Source organism: Cynara cardunculus (genome assembly GCF_001531365.2).
Source record: "Cynara cardunculus var. scolymus isolate 2C chromosome LG 6, CcrdV1, whole genome shotgun sequence".
NCBI classification, from domain to species: Eukaryota; Viridiplantae; Streptophyta; class Magnoliopsida; order Asterales; family Asteraceae; genus Cynara; species Cynara cardunculus.
In genome coordinates, this window is record NC_037533.1 from 15198952 (window position 1) to 15214779 (window position 15828).

Sequence of the window (15828 nt, forward strand, 5' to 3'; positions counted from 1 at the left end):
TATATATATATATATATATATATACCCTACAAAAATTTACTGGGTTCGTTTAGCTGGTCACTAATTGCTCTATAGGCTCTGGCCAACAACAAAGTAGTAAACATTTGACATCATCAATAATACAGTATATCCATTTCTAGGCTCTAGGCTCTCCATCTTCCACAAAAGGACCACAAAAATAAACCGAACCAAACAAACCCACTATATATATGCTCAAAAACAAGATCGGGAACGGTGGGATGTAGGCAGTCTTGACTCTACCCTCAATTACCACAAAGATCAGGTCTGAAAACATTTGGGAACTATATATATGTATGTATATATATATATATATGTGTGTGTGTGTGTATATATATATATATATATATATATATATATATTGCAGCTAGATAACATCCCATCAATACATATTTGATCCATTAAAACCAAACTAACCTAGTATATCTCGCTTGAAAGCAGGATCTGAAGGGGTGGGATGTACGCAGTCGTAACTCTACCCCAATTGGTAGAGCGGCCAAGGGACCACACGAATAAACCAAACCAAAACCAATATATCTCGCTTGAAAGCAGCGCCCAGGAAGGTGGGATGTACACAGTCATGACGCTATCCCCAATTGGTAGAGCAGCCAAAAGACCACAAAAGTAAGGTCTGAAAACATTTAGAACAAGATATATATTGCAGCCAAATAACATCCCACCAATACATATTCGATCCATTATCACACCAATACACAGTCGATCCACAAAACCAAACAACCACAATATATCTCGCTCGAAAGTAGGGTCGGAAGGGGTGGGATGACTGATAAAGCGCCACTCCGCCCCCAATTGGTAGAGAGGCCAGGAGACTACAAAAATCAGGTGTGAAAACATTTGGGAACTACATATATATTGCAGCCAGATAACATCCCACCAATACATATTTGATCCATTAAAAACCAAAAGATTTAGAACATTTTATCTACTTATAAATGGAATCTTGCTAACTAATTGGCTAGAAACTTTTCAGTTCCACATTTACCCCCCAAATGAAATTCCCAGGGGAAGTTCAACTTGTATTTCTCAAGAATATGCAACCTAAAGGCAAAAGATCAACATTTTTTGTTTTAATCATTAATAACTTTCTCCTGCATTTTCCGTAACTGGTGGGTCCCATGGTAAGAAAATTGATCAGGGAGGCAGAAGGAATATCATCATGCATAATGAGAGATCATAGTGATAGGCATTGTACCCTCTCAGGAAGATTCTTGGGCAATGGCACTGCAATAACATATCTCTGAGGATAAATTTTTGGAGTATTTGCAGCAGCTGCATTGGATGATGAAGCTTCGGCACTGCCCCCATCTGTTTGCACCGCCCTTCCATGGAATCTGGCAAAACGGTTGATGATGGAGAACTTCTCCAAATCTTGAAATTCTACTCTCAAATCCAAGATTGATGCACTCTTATCAAGCCTGATATAGAAAGAGGAATGATCAACTACTGCAAGACTGATAAAAAAAGGGAAATTACATTACAAACACGAAACCGACTAAACAATTAGGGTGCCTTTGCTACGCAGACAGGACTGGATAGAACAGAGTGGGACAGAACTGAATGGGCGAGAGTGAGGTAAGCAGGTGAAAGATTTGTGCAAGTTTTAGGGTTTTAACTTCACATGAGTAGTTTAATTTACCAATCTTGCCCCCCTCCCTGATTTTTGTTCCACCTATTTTGGTGGGACAAAAAAATGCATTTTTGCATCACTCACTCTTTCCATGTCCACGTCTAAAGGTCGCACCAAACATGAGACAAGTTTTTATTGTCATATCCCATCCAATCCCACATACCAAATGCACCCTTAAGTATTACATATGGGTCACACTTAAAAGATCATTTTATAAGTCTGAATATCAGAAACAAAATTACTGGATGACACCGTTCTTTTGTGTGAATTTAAATTATTGGGTCATGAGCTCAGTTCGAAGCATAAATGGATGACTCAGAAGCACAAGTTATTGGTGTTTTAAAGCATAACAAAATATCCAATCATCTAAACACATGTGTTGGGTATAATTAGCTACATGGGACTCTGTGATCCAGACTATATGAACACGAAGCAAAGTATCTAAGGGGCTGTTTGGTTGGTTTTCCATTAAGTCTTGTAATAAAATTGTTTGTATGATTAATCTGTCAGTATAGATTGGGAAGGATTTTGTTTGGGAGGAGTTTTTCATAGATGAATGAGCATGTTTTTAACTAGGAGAAGCATTTCGAGAAAAAAAACTTGAGACTTTTTGCATAGAGCTCCCCCTAGAAGCTTACTGAATAAGTCACTTACTATATCATTAAGCTACTACCAAACAGTCATGAATAACTGACCGAATAAGCTGCAAGTCCTATAAAGCTCATTAAGCTACTAACAAACAGACCCTAAATGACTCAAAAGTCCTTAAATAGTGGAGACTTTTATGGTATTAGATAAACTGGCTTCACAAACAGAAGCATGTCTCAACATAATACTTAGAAAAACAAGGCCTTAAAAAAGTTACCTTGAAAAATCATTTTCTAGCCTTCTTACTTTACTCATGTGGTCTTCCACAACTTCTAAAAGCCGATCATCATTTTTTTCTGATTCTCTGCTTTTATCAGAAAGGCTGCATTTGCCCAAAAAAGGAATATCTCAGAAATAGAAGGAAAATGTAATATGGATGGTTCAAACTTTTAAAATCGTTCTTACGAATTTGATCCACTATGAGAAATACTGGAATGACTTCTCACAGAAGATACTAGATTGCATGCATCTCCTAATGCAAGCCGAGCAGCATGAAATGCCACACTCCCGTAGCTTGAGGTAGAATCTGTTGACAGAACAGTGGCCGGGGGAGCGGGAAATAGTTGCTGCATTAGCTGTGTCGTCAAGATAATCCGTCTCTTTGGTCTTGGCATGGGGTGTGCATCTTCAATCACTTCACCGTCATCTTCAACCTGTCATCCGCATATGCTTATTAGAAACTACAGATAACTACACAAGGACTTAATAATAAACAAACACGCGAGAAAGCACGCCTTTTCCATCAAACGATTGGTTGCTCCAGACCATTCCATTGAAGCCGTGCTGCAGACAAAGAAACCGAACAACAGGTTAACAAATCTTGATCAAAGAGAAGGTACAACCAAGTATGAGAAAAAACAGTAGAATATATGTTTTTCATTGAAAAGAGAACAGTTATTCACAGGGTAAGGGAGAACTAGTGAAGTAATAAAGTGTTTATCCATTTGACACGCACCAGATGCTTTGAAGTTCTTTGAAACCCCCTGATACTTCCTTGAGCCAAGGATGAAGTTCAGCTGGAGAGCACTTACGCTTCTTTGACCTCACGGTAACCAAATTTTGAACACTGGTGTTTGTCTGCGATGGAGGGGAGGAGAATTGCTCAACTGCCATAGATGATGGAAGTGGGTTCTTCAAGATAACACCAGCCTGACTGGTATCAGCTGCAGCACTTGCTTCCTCCTTTACATTATGTGTCTCAAAACTACCATAAACTTTCCCAATACCCAATGGCTGTTCCAAGGTCCTTACAGCATCAGCTCTTTGTGATAACATCTGACCACTTTTAAACGTTCCATATTGATCAAACCAGGAAGGGGCCATCTGGGGACTTATGTGAGAGTGCTCAATTTCACCAGAATTCATGTTGTTGCTAGGAATGCAACTTTGAGACCCACTTTGATCAGATGCAAGTACATCTTTTGAAAGTAGATTGGCAGGTAGAGAAGCCACATTCTGCATGACATTATCAGTTGGCCCTGTGAATCTTGGCATTTCAGAATCCCCAGGCGAGGCTGTTGTATGGCAAATTGATGAATCTCCTACCATATTCTTGAGTTCTCTTGGCTTCCCTGACCATGGAGCTACTTGCTGACCACCCAAGTTGTTATCTGAATCTTTCAATCTCTTCAAGGCCCTATTATTGGGATCAATTTCTGTATTTCTCATAGCTTTCATTTGGTTTAGTATAGAAGAATTTTGATGCAAATTATTTGGTTTGAGAGAACGACCAAACGCTTCAAGATCCCTCTGAGATGCAGCAGGGTTAAGAGACGATGCATCAGAGAAAGGCATATTGATGGAATCATTGCCTGCTGGCCCATTCATCATTTGAGCTCGGTCAACCTTTTCAGATGACAGATTTAATGATGGGGATTCTTTTGCTGACTGCTGCTCTCCTACAGAAGTAAACCCCTGTGAATTCAAAGAACTTGCACCATACTTAGACAAGCTATTCCCTCTTTTTTCTGCTTCTTGTTGCTCTAAATTCTGCTGACCCAAGGAAGTAGATTCCACAATATTTAACTGGTGTGATGGGGAAAGATTTGATGGTCCTTTACGAGGTTGACTTGCTGAAAGAAGTTGTTGAGTTGGAAGATTTCCCCATGCATTTGGCAACATTTTTGGGAATGCACCTGGTTGAGAAATACCAGAATTTGTGTGGGGCTGAGAGGCAGGCAACTTCTCCCCTGTGGAAGGTTGTGAGGCTTGCACTCTTTCACTTGCTACAGCATTATCATATAGACCAGAGCTAAGTGATCTGCCACGAGTTTCATCTGCTTGCCTGATTTGAGGAGAATGTCCATTCAAAGATTCATTGCCAGAACGATTTGTCAATGCTTGCCCCCTTGCACCAATCATTTGATGGTTTTGTGGCTGACTTCTTGAATTAGGAAAGTCAGTACCTAGAGCTGCAGAGAAGTTATTCATCATCTTATGCCCTGATGTTTCACTTGCACTTTGCGCTTTCACTCTATCATTCTTAAATTCTCCATGTGATGTGTCCTGGAAAGGAGGAAAAGGAGACATCTCGGCAAGACCCTTGCCTCTTGGATTAGCAGAGGCCTGAGCCTGACTCAAAGAATTAGGTTTGATGGTCTGTATAGCCCTTGGTGAAGCATGATTAGGCAAGGGTAACCGCTGTGAAGGAGGTCCCAATTGTAAACCAATCCCCTGGGAGTTGGATGACTGACTTCTCTGGTGGCCACCAAAAGATCCATCTGAATTTTCTGGTTCAGGAATCTCAGATGACAAGTTACGTTCTAACGAGTTCAAATGCCTTGCAATTCCACGCTCTCCTGATTGATCCACCTTGTGAAGAAGCTCCAGCATATTTTGACTGATAAGTCAACAATTCAAGTCAATAAATGACAGAACAGGTCTTGTACTTCTTATATATTATATTAAAGGTAAAAATTAAAGATCCCCGAAATTTAAATAATACCTTGGTTGAGAAGCCTTGTCTGATGTGGACAAACCTACAGATCTGTCATGGGGCGCAAAGATATTAGACACATGACCAGGAATCATGCCCTTGAATCGCATATCATCGGATCCTTTCGGAACTCCTTCAAGCTCAGGTACATACCCCTGAAAAGAGAGCAATTTTCATATCCAACCAGACAATATCATAGACAGAATTACCATGTATATACATAGACCAAATTCATCTTTCCCACTTCAGGAAAAGTTTTACAAACCTGGCCACTAGTTTTGGTGTGTACATAATTTCCTTGATCTTGACCTCCTAATCCTCGAGAATGTTGCAGGGGCATGGCCCTTGTATTCATACTTTGTCTTGCTCCATAGGGCATTCCAGCATCTTCATCCAAGTTCCCCATTGGATGATACTGAAACTTCCTTGGACCAGATGTCATCCGGCCAGCCTGATTAGATAAACTTTGTTGCATTCCAGGCAAGGATCTCGAGTCACCAGCATCTGATGAAAATCTTTCCCTTGGACCAACAGTATTAGGAAGGTGAGATGAACCAGATCTGTAGCTGTCATTAGAGTTCTCCCTTCTACTGCTGCTTTCCATCTCGTGCGTCTTTAGATCCTCCTTATCGGAGCTATTAAATGATGATTCAGAGACCTGAGGACCCTTGTTCAAGCGACGCTGTGATTTCTCTGAGTTCTCACTCCCTTTAGATTTCACCGATGAATCAACATGTTTCCAGTAATTAAGATGATGGTTGTTTGGAGAGAACTGATTAGAATGACTACCACCCTGCAAGTTGCTTAAATTTGGTATAACAGCAGTGTTACTTGCAGCAAGGCCTTCTCTGTTTACAGGCTCTCTTTCAACACTGGGATGAAGCATAGGATTAACACTAGATATCCTGCCGCCTTGACCCGTTTCATCATGCATTACTCTCTTCCAATCATTATTCTGAGATTGCTGCAATGAATTGTCTTTCTCATTGATATTGAATCCAGTGTTGGCAGAATTTTCATATAGCTGGCTATCTTCAACACCTACCTTTTCTAGAGCTCCACGATTTAACCAATTGCTTCCTCCTGAAGAATGTTGGTTCATTAGTTTAGAATAATTAATGTTTGGTCTCTCATCATCCTCATATGAATTGTTCTTACCATGATGCGGGAACCCCAAGTTGCTACGTTGCTTATCATTCATATTGGCACCATCAGCAAGGGCAACAGATCCAAAAGTTAATGCTGAGGCATTAGGCAAGTTAATACCACTCAAAGCTTTTTGATGTTTCCCGCTTTCTTCATATGTTGAAGGTTGTTCGCCCGATGGAAGTTCAGGACTCTGAAAATTCAAATCAGGCCATTCTTCCTGTAAGCCTGCACCGTCAGTAGAAGTTTCTGCTACTGCAGACTGCATAAGAGCACTCCAGCTACCACTCTGAAGAGAAGGCAAGCCACTCCCAAATTCGTTATCATCCAACAGACTAGAGACTCCACCCATGTTTTTGCTACTGCCAAAGGCATCCCAGATGTTATCATCTGAACCAAACAAAATTTTCTCCTCATCAGGATCTAAAGAAGCTGCACCATGTGAAGATGTAACTTCTGTAGCTGATTTATCCTGCACCATCTCTGTAGAGCCGATTAGATCATGTGCAACATGGGATTCCTGGACAGATGTACTTTGTGGTGCTTTTAGTTGCTGAATGTGCTCCACCCTCGTCCCGCTGCTTGGCCCTTGACCAGATGTGTTCCCAAATAAACTTTTACCTGGGAGGCCTTGCCTATTCACTGAAGCTCCATCCTGCACTGTAAGCTGTTCTGGAATTACAGCATAATGGTTTCCAGGAAATGAATTGTTATAGCTTGGCAATTGCTGAACTGAAGCTTTATCTGTTGCAATATGAGGATACTGGTTTAGAGGCCCTCTTGAGCTAGAAACAGGAACCCCATATAAAGACTGATCAACCTGCTGTTGAACAAAACCCATGGACCGTTGCGGCTGACCCTGCTCAGGGGAAAAGGCAAGTCCACTAGAGGATCCCTGCATCGCTGGAGAAGCGCGCTGCAACCAGTTTGTGTTACCTGCTGCAAGCTCATTCCAAGCATAACCGGAAGAATCAGAAGTTGGAGTGCCATTAACAAGTCCATGTGGATGGCTTCCGGATGCCTGTCTAGCAAAGGAAGAAGCTTGATTTAATGAGTTCTGTTGCCTTGCCTCTAGTTGTCGAAGATCCTCTTGCCTTTGAAGCTCTTGTCTTTGAAGCTCTTGCCTTTGAAGATCCTGCCTATGGAGATCCTGTCTCTGGAGCTCCTGCCTCTGGAGCTCTTGCATCTTCCTAAGCATGAGTTGCTGTTGCAACTGCTGTATGTCACCAAATCCGGACTGCTGCTGTTGTAATGGTTGCATCGAACCTGGATACTGACTATTCATCTGATGCTGACCTCCAAAAAGGTCAAAACTACCATGAGCCTCAGAAGTCTCTGATCTAAAAGGATCCTTTGGAGTTTGCTCGGAACCAGCTTCTTGTTGCGACTCACAGAATGAAAAGCCCCTCTGACTCGCATTATTGCGACCATATTCTGTATCTACACCCAAAAAGTTTGCTTCGTCCGGCCTTGTTTGAAAATTTTGACGTCCATACATGTAGCCATTCGAGTTTGCCTGTTCGCGGTGAGACAGGCTTCTAGCGAACTCAGGCCTTGAAGATGTTTGTGCAATGTTGAAAATATGTGGGTCAGGAACACGTTGACTGTCGTGTCCTCTCTCAGTTTCTGCTTAGGCATGAAAAAGAAGCGAGGATAAAGTTTAGTTGTTCTCAACATAGAAAAGCATAATACAAAAAGTAATGTTAAAACCACTACATCTTGCATATTATTCACCCAAAAAGAAACTGGAAATTATAATTTGAAAAATGACAAAAATTGTCGAGTAACATCAAAAACTGCCCTTAAGAGCCAACTGTGTTACCTGATTGTTGTGGATTGTAGTTTCTTGGATTGGAATCTGACCCACCAAACTGTTTCTGACTACCAACCCACAGATTGTCATTTAAAGACCAATTTCCATCACCAACTCGCGAACGCGGAACCTGGGACAGGTTGTCTTGTGCAAAGAAATTGTGAACCCTATCCCCAACTCCGTTGCCAGGCATTAATGATTATGCCCCAAGTTTAGAGGCTAAAACAAGATGTCTTGTAGATTTACCTTCAAGAAGTACGCACAATTAAAAGAAAACTCAACCACCTCCAATTCCAAATCCAGTTACTTGAGGTCCCAGGTGTTTATGTAGCTTCAGCATTTATACAGTAATCGAGTATCACACCTCCATTAAGTTAAAACTATCTTTTCACATAATCCTGAATATGAACCATCAAGTGTACGGATAATGAGAGAGCTATAAAGTGGATACCAAAAAGATGCCATCAAGTTTATGCACAATTTAGAGAATGAGCGCAAAACAAGAATATGTGCAAAGATACATGGATAAGACGCTATCGGCAGCATACAACTATACATACTTGTCACTTGTGTATGTTCTATTAAAGTCAAATTTAATGTTAATCTCCTCAACCCAAAAAAGAAATATTCCCTAATATCTTTCCATTCATAGATCCTATCTAATGTACCCACCCCTCTTCTAAAAATACAGAAGAGATAAAGCATTTCAAATGTCAAAGCTAGATCAATACAATGAAATTATGTTACTGTTGGTACCTATGAAACAAACATGTATGAGAAGCAATACAAACATGACATCCACAACAAGAACATACTAGTGGTTATGATATCTCCACAACAAACAACAGAAGCAATGCAGATATGATGTTCCCAAAATGCATCTTGATCTCCTCCTTTATATGGCAAGGAAATTAAGAAATCTAGCATCCTTCATAAACTATTACTTTGCTGGTCTTGAAATATGTGCAACTTTTGACTTTCACTCTCCTTTAATCACGTCTAATGTACTAATTTGACTCTTCTTTAGTGTCACCAATATAAAAATAATGAAAATAGAAGATTTATGGTAAGATGTTAAGAGCAATAATCACAGTTAGGTCACGAGGTTAATTACTACCTTCCTGTTAGTTACTTTCATTGCAGATACTTCAGTATGGACCACATGAAAAGAAAAGTACAGAGCTTGTTTGGAATGAGGATAAAAAGAATTAGCTATCAACAACCATTCATATATTATCTCTAAGAAACCAAATTACTAAGATGAAGGTTAACAAACATTAATTTCTATATCAACAATGAATTAACTTCAGGATTCCACCTTCAAATACTAGGGAAAGACAGCATGTTCAAGAACATATACTGGTTTTGTTATCACTGACGCAGTTCAACTTTACTTGATGACAAGATGTATAGGAGCCTCCTTAGCGGTTTTATGGAGATATAATTTAGAGAACGGTTATTTCAGAATTTGATGCATCTGCAGAGCAAATGCAATTTGAACTCTCTACACCAACATTAAGTGGTCCCTTTCCTTTCTGTATGATACTACATTAGCTGCCTACACCACACCATAAGAATCCTTTCTAGTTCGTCAACAATCCGTAGATTAGCAGTACTGATAAACAAGTAAGCTCCTCCAAAGGTTTCCAACAACTTCCAATGGTTCTCATCTAACTCCCACCCCAACTACACACAATTACAAGACACTTGGTTGAATTAATTTTATGGAACAATCAAATGTGACTATTTAGCAAGTCACGTATTAGTATCTAGGAGTCGAAACAATGAGCTTTGAGTAACATCTAGTAGCATCTTTGGCAAGAATGGATCTATATAGAGACAAAAAGACAATGAAACCCCCTTGAATGTTTTTTACGCTCCTCCATTCTCCACTAGTTGTCCTCATTTACCGGGCACATTTATTAAGAACTACTCTTTAACTACTAAAAACAAAATACTATAATTCTCATTTTCCAATTTTACCCTCACACAATAATGTAATACTGTTACCATTTTCATTTGATCATTTCAATAATAAACATTTGCCCTCTTTAATATAGGACATCCTTCGGTGAACACCCAAGAAGGAAAGCAGGTGATTATTAGCAACAGAGACAGTATAAATTAGCATGACTATATTAGCATAAAACGTAGCTGATCAGATATATTGGACAGTCCTCAATTAAGAGATCATGTGTTCATTCCTACTGCCAACCTCTTTTTTCCAATAGCATTATTGCATATGTATATTTTACATGCCAATGAATGCCTCGGTTGAAATACACCTAGCTCAGTTGGTAAACTGCGTTGGTTTAATCATAAGGTTGCGGGTTCAAGTTTCATGGTTGCTATACATTTTTAGCTAGTATGTAATTCTTATTATCTCAAACCAAAAACTTAAATTTTGTTTTAATTCCGAAATCAGCCATTCATCTGTATTTCAATCATAGCAGTTGTCAATTAGAAAATAGCTATCACGAAATTTTAAATATGGTGATTAGTTATACATACAGCCAGAGTTGACAGCCAATTATGTCCCGAGGATATATATACATACACACACATATATACACATACAGACACATCTTGTTTAACGTTGTGTATTGCTAGTACCCTGTCTCATTAGTTGGTGACAACATATATGCTAATTAGTATGTTTATTTCCTAAAATATAAACAGAATTAAAACCCATATAGTTTGGCATATAAGAGTAGCAAATATGCGGGTAAAAATGCTTTGTAATTCACTTCTTTCTTCCTATGGCCTCATGAGTCAACTCCCCATACTTTGTTTAGCGTCAACTGACATTTGAAAACTTTTTAACACCACATTTGTGGCTACTTTTTTCATTATATAATGGTAGATGCATACACAGGATAAAGCCTATACTGCATGTATTTATTGATCTACAAAGAGGCATAATAAAGTAACAAAGCGAGTAAGAGTTTCCTCCTAAAAATTAACAAAAAGAACTATGTTGATACGATTGAACATATCCCTGCTAAATCAACATGTGCAACAACTGAATGCCCTTTATGATTCGTAATACAGTAAATTTTACACCTACATCCAACTGCTAGCCCCTATCTTTCACAATGCTTGCTAGAGATGCATAATATGATATTGCCATAACCAGAAGTTGCATGATTGATGATACCTTCAATATATGTTATCAAGTAACCCATGGTTTTCATAAACATTGAAAGGTACCTATATAATCTACTGGTTATATCTGCATATTCCACTTCTACAGTTTTTTTCTTACTTAAATCTTCTTTACCATTTCGAAATGGAAAAAAGAATCCAATGATCATGGGCCAGGTAAAAAAAAAGGTAAGGCATCGTAGATGCAATCCCTTCAATGAAACAACATAGGAAAACAGTGCTTAATAATAAAGGAATAATGTGGATGCATATCCAGGATGGTTAAAACATAACCTACTTTCACACAACGGATCATTTGTTGGCTTTGTTCCCAAATGAAGCATTTAAAATATAATGATATGATGATGCCTAAAGCTCGTCTGGACCTCCACATAGTTCAGGTCAAGCTATAAATTACCATAGCAAGTGATATCAATCAATATAAGTATTATAATGCATAAACCTGAGCAGTATGTGTTTTGTTGAAAATATTAGAGAAATAAATAAAAACAGAGTTTTTACTGGTCTTTCCTCATTTAGTTGTTGATTCATAAATGCGGTTGAAAATAGATATACTAATTCCAGAAATTGAAAATCATGAATCATGGCAACTCTTGTTCAAAGTACTTGCATAATATGTATAAATATAGAAAGGGAAAGTAGAAAATATATTGACATTAATCACAAGAAACATTACCTTGTATCATTAGTTACTTGTTATGATTTTAACAAACACCATCAATAATGCTTTTCGTTTGTGTGGTACTAACCAGTAACCACTACGAAGTTTTGTATCAATAAAATCTACAAAGAAACCAACAAAAACAACCAAATTAAGGAAAGAAATCTAAGATAAAATTTATAGAATAATAATACGATAGATGGGTGTTTGCCAAGACAACAGCAGAAAACAGGATTGCACTTGCTAATAAGGCCTCAAATATATGTAAGTTGTCACCTATTACAACATAAAATAGTATATGGTGAAAGATATGAAAAATAAATTATCATAAAATTTTATTCGCCGCGAACCGTTCAGTTCAATATGTGCATCTATTTGTAAAACCAACAGAGCATTAACCGTGCACCTAGCTTGCAAGAAACCTTCCCTTTCAGCAAATAACTATTAAGTAGATATTGTTGGCCACCTCAGTGAAAATTTTGTAGAAATTTCCCTTATAGACTCAAATTCCTCATTCTTAACCATTCCAAACACAGAATATCCGGCTTCACTAATAACTTAGTACTGAATAGACCCAATGTATGATGCATCAACTTCAAAAAAAAAATCATAGTCTGGAACTCAGACTAACTAGATGACATACAGTTGTAGAAATGCAGATAAATAGTTGCTAGCAGATGAATTGCAGTGTCAAGTTTTTGTAAATCCTGGTGGACTCATATCAACTCTACTTCATTTATCTATTGTTGCTCTCAACTAAAGCACACTCTCTCCCTAGCCTTGTTACCTAGGTTATCTGCCTCAAATCTTTTCATAAAGAATCACAGATATAGCTGTCAGCTGTAGCTAACTGAGCATAAGTGGGTCCATAAAGAACCAAAGAACTTCAACAAACATAGGTTCAACACACTCGATCAAAAGTCAAAGTGTGGCTCCTAATTGGGAATCGAAGGTGTTACAAAAACTACCAAAAGGGCACGACCCCATAAAATTTTCTGGCATACCACAGATATCGTCAATTAAGCACGACGAAAAGCAACCATATACTCCGAGAAATGTTGATATTCAGACCGCCACAGTTGCCACCACAACTAATCAGTTAAAAATTACGGGAAACATACATACATACACACATTGCATGGATATATATGGAAACCTCTTAAGATATCTACCTTTAAAACCCAAAATTCCTTACCAAAACCGCAAAATCTGCCAGATATAGCGAGAAGATCAAAATTGCTAAACGTTTTCCACCCCAAAATTCCATAAATATCACCAATTTATTTAATCAGACAGAAGAAGATAGATACGAACCCAAAGGCCTTACCTTCGGAAAGTAAAACTAAAGGCTTTTGCTTTTTGGATGATAAAAAATTAGGGTTTTGAGAAAAAACGAAAAAGGTGTGTGACAACTTACTTAGAACATTGAACCATAAACGCCGGTAGAGCTTGGAATCGAAGCTTTGTCGTGCCTTAAGTTGGGAACTAGGGTTTGAATCGGTGAGAAAAATGGGGGAAGTCGAGAAGATGAGGGATTCAGAGAGAGAGAGAGAGAGATAAAGTGATCGTGAGAAAATTTCAACGAACTGTAGAATGAGCCTAGGCCTAGAACCGAAGCGGAGGTTCGGGTGATAACAAACCGCGTGGTTCGGATCGAGGCTGAAAGATTGCACCTCACCTAGTTATTCACACCAACCTCTTTTTATATATGGAAATATTATTACTATCGGTTTTTGAAACTACGTTAAATTACCTTTTTACCCCTAATTTTGAAAATTTCCATATATGTAAAGTATAAATTTTATATATATAAATTTAATTTTATATATATATATAAAATATATTCCAAATGCAACCATGTTCATTTGTACAACCAATTTAACTCAATCAATTTAGATATTTATGGAAATGATGAGAGTTCATCTATTATTATTTAAATATTTATGAAATATGACTAGAGTTCATTATTTATGATCAATACTTTATATTATAAAAAATCAATATTTTTATGAAATCACATATTCATCAAATTAAATGGACGGTTGAGATTGAGTTGCATTTGTTGTACAAATATAAAGAGTTGCATAATAACTCACCTCTATACATATATATATATATATATAATACTCCCATAATTCAGCGAGACACATCTCAATTTTAATGTTTTGTTTTATTTCTTTTATCTCAATCAAGGTTATAATACGGTTTTATTTGGTTTTGATAAAGCGATAACATTTTTATTTTTGAATAAAATATAAATATGAAGATATCATAATAAATTGAAAGAAAAAAATATTCACAATAGTATTAAACTAACTATTTAAAGTTTCTCCTTTTTTTGTGTATTTTTAACTCATTTTTTAATTTTTTCAATAATATAATTTTTATAAAGATAATAATGAAATATTTTATTAGAACGCAATATTATCCTAATTATATTTAAAATGAGATATTTATCATTTATTTGATTATGTTTATCTACAATTAGTTACACGAATTCAAACATAAATCTTTAATAAGTTGTACTTACGCACAATTCACTTCTAATTTTGAATTGTTAGCAATATGGATCAATAAACAATACTTCATGTATAAAAAATGTTGTTTAATAGTTTTTGTCAAATGTTTTATAATATATTATAGATTTAAAAATTCAAACATAATTTATTAGTTTTTTTTTTTTATTATTAATTTTAAGGGTTAAATGCATGAAATAGCAACCTAATTTTATAATATTCTTATTATAGCATTCTACTTTTGTTTTTCTTTATTACAATAATATACTTTTAAATTATTTTCTATTAAGGTGTCGCACTTTAAAAAATCTACTCATTATAACAATTGTTAACTTGTTACCTTTTAAACCGGTTAATCTATTGATTTTTTTTGTTTGTGTGGCTTTAATGAAGTGACGTGGATGACACGTTATTTTGATAACTTAATTAAAATAAAAATAAAAACTTATTTCAAATTATTATTATTGATTTTCATTTTTTGTTACTATGATTTAAAAAAATATTTAATTTTTTTGACTTTTTCTTAKTAAATTGAATGCAAATTAAATATTCTAGAGTAAAATATTTCTTAAATAAATATGATACATTATTTTTTAGATATATTTTATTTGTAAAAAAAGGTAACACTTCTTATTTTATATTGTTTAAAAAAAATACATATCTTTTAAAGTTCTCTCTAAAATGTTAACGAAATAAATTGTGTTCTACAATTTTTAAATATTGTTATATCAATAAATAATTAAAAAAATCTAATTAGTTTAATATATTTATGTCAAATAAAAGTTTTTTAACAAATATAATATATTATTTAAAAATAATATTTTTTTAAATAAACAATTATTATTTTCCTTTTTTAAAAAACACATATTTTTTTAAAAAGAAACAATTCTTATTTTCTTTTTTCAAAAAACACATATTTGTTTTTTATAAAAATTATAATTAAGTAACTTTTAGAACTCAATGGTTATTCTAATCATATTTTAGATTTTCTGATATTTAGATGAGAAGTTTATCATGTATCTGATTATATTTATCTGCAGCTAGTTATACAAATTCAAATTTGGAGTTTTAACAAATTGTATTTATGCAAAATTTACTTGTAATATTGAATTTTAAGTAACATGCATTAATAAGCAGTTTTTCATGCATAAAAATTATTTTTAAAAGTTTTTGCCAAATATTTTATAATACTAGAAGCGTACTCGCGCAATGCAGCGAGATACATCGTGTTTTTAATATTTTATTTTATTCTTTATCTCAGTCGATGTTATAATATGG

General features: G+C 36.1%; 1 protein-coding gene across 10 annotated transcripts; it reads right to left on the reverse strand.

The window, feature by feature from the left end:
* Positions 1 to 863: 863 nt before the first annotated feature.
* On the reverse strand, positions 864 to 13636 carry LOC112514072. Of its 10 annotated transcripts, XM_025120403.1 has the most exons (12): positions 13207 to 13635; positions 12050 to 12156; positions 8218 to 8606; positions 6408 to 8021; positions 6295 to 6332; positions 5515 to 6213; positions 5259 to 5404; positions 3270 to 5153; positions 3049 to 3097; positions 2720 to 2967; positions 2532 to 2636; positions 864 to 1454 (listed from the first exon to the last, which is right to left on the reverse strand). In XM_025120403.1, the coding sequence occupies exons 3-12, from the start codon at positions 8399 to 8401 to the stop codon at positions 1211 to 1213; spliced, it is 5211 nt and encodes a 1736-aa protein (XP_024976171.1). In that variant the 5' UTR covers positions 8402 to 8606; positions 12050 to 12156; positions 13207 to 13635; the 3' UTR covers positions 864 to 1210. The 10 variants fall into 10 exon arrangements, with proteins under 10 accessions (XP_024976171.1, XP_024976163.1, XP_024976170.1 ...); XM_025120395.1 differs by having other exon boundaries at positions 5515 to 8021; positions 13207 to 13243; positions 13452 to 13636; XM_025120402.1 differs by having other exon boundaries at positions 6295 to 8021; positions 13207 to 13636.
* Positions 13637 to 15828: the final 2192 nt, after the last annotated feature.

Bases quoted from the DNA above. Each gene is read 5' to 3' on its own strand.
- LOC112514072 (XM_025120400.1), bottom strand. From the start codon at position 8,401: ATGCCTGGCAACGGAGTTGGGGATAGGGTTCACAATTTCTTTGCACAA. The intron at 5,405-5,514 runs GTTTGTAAAACT...CTCTCTTTTCAG, and splicing joins ACACCAAAACTAGTGGCCAG to GGGTATGTACCTGAGCTTGA. The intron at 2,968-3,048 runs GCGTGCTTTCTC...TGCGGATGACAG, and splicing joins CCAATCGTTTGATGGAAAAG to GTTGAAGATGACGGTGAAGT.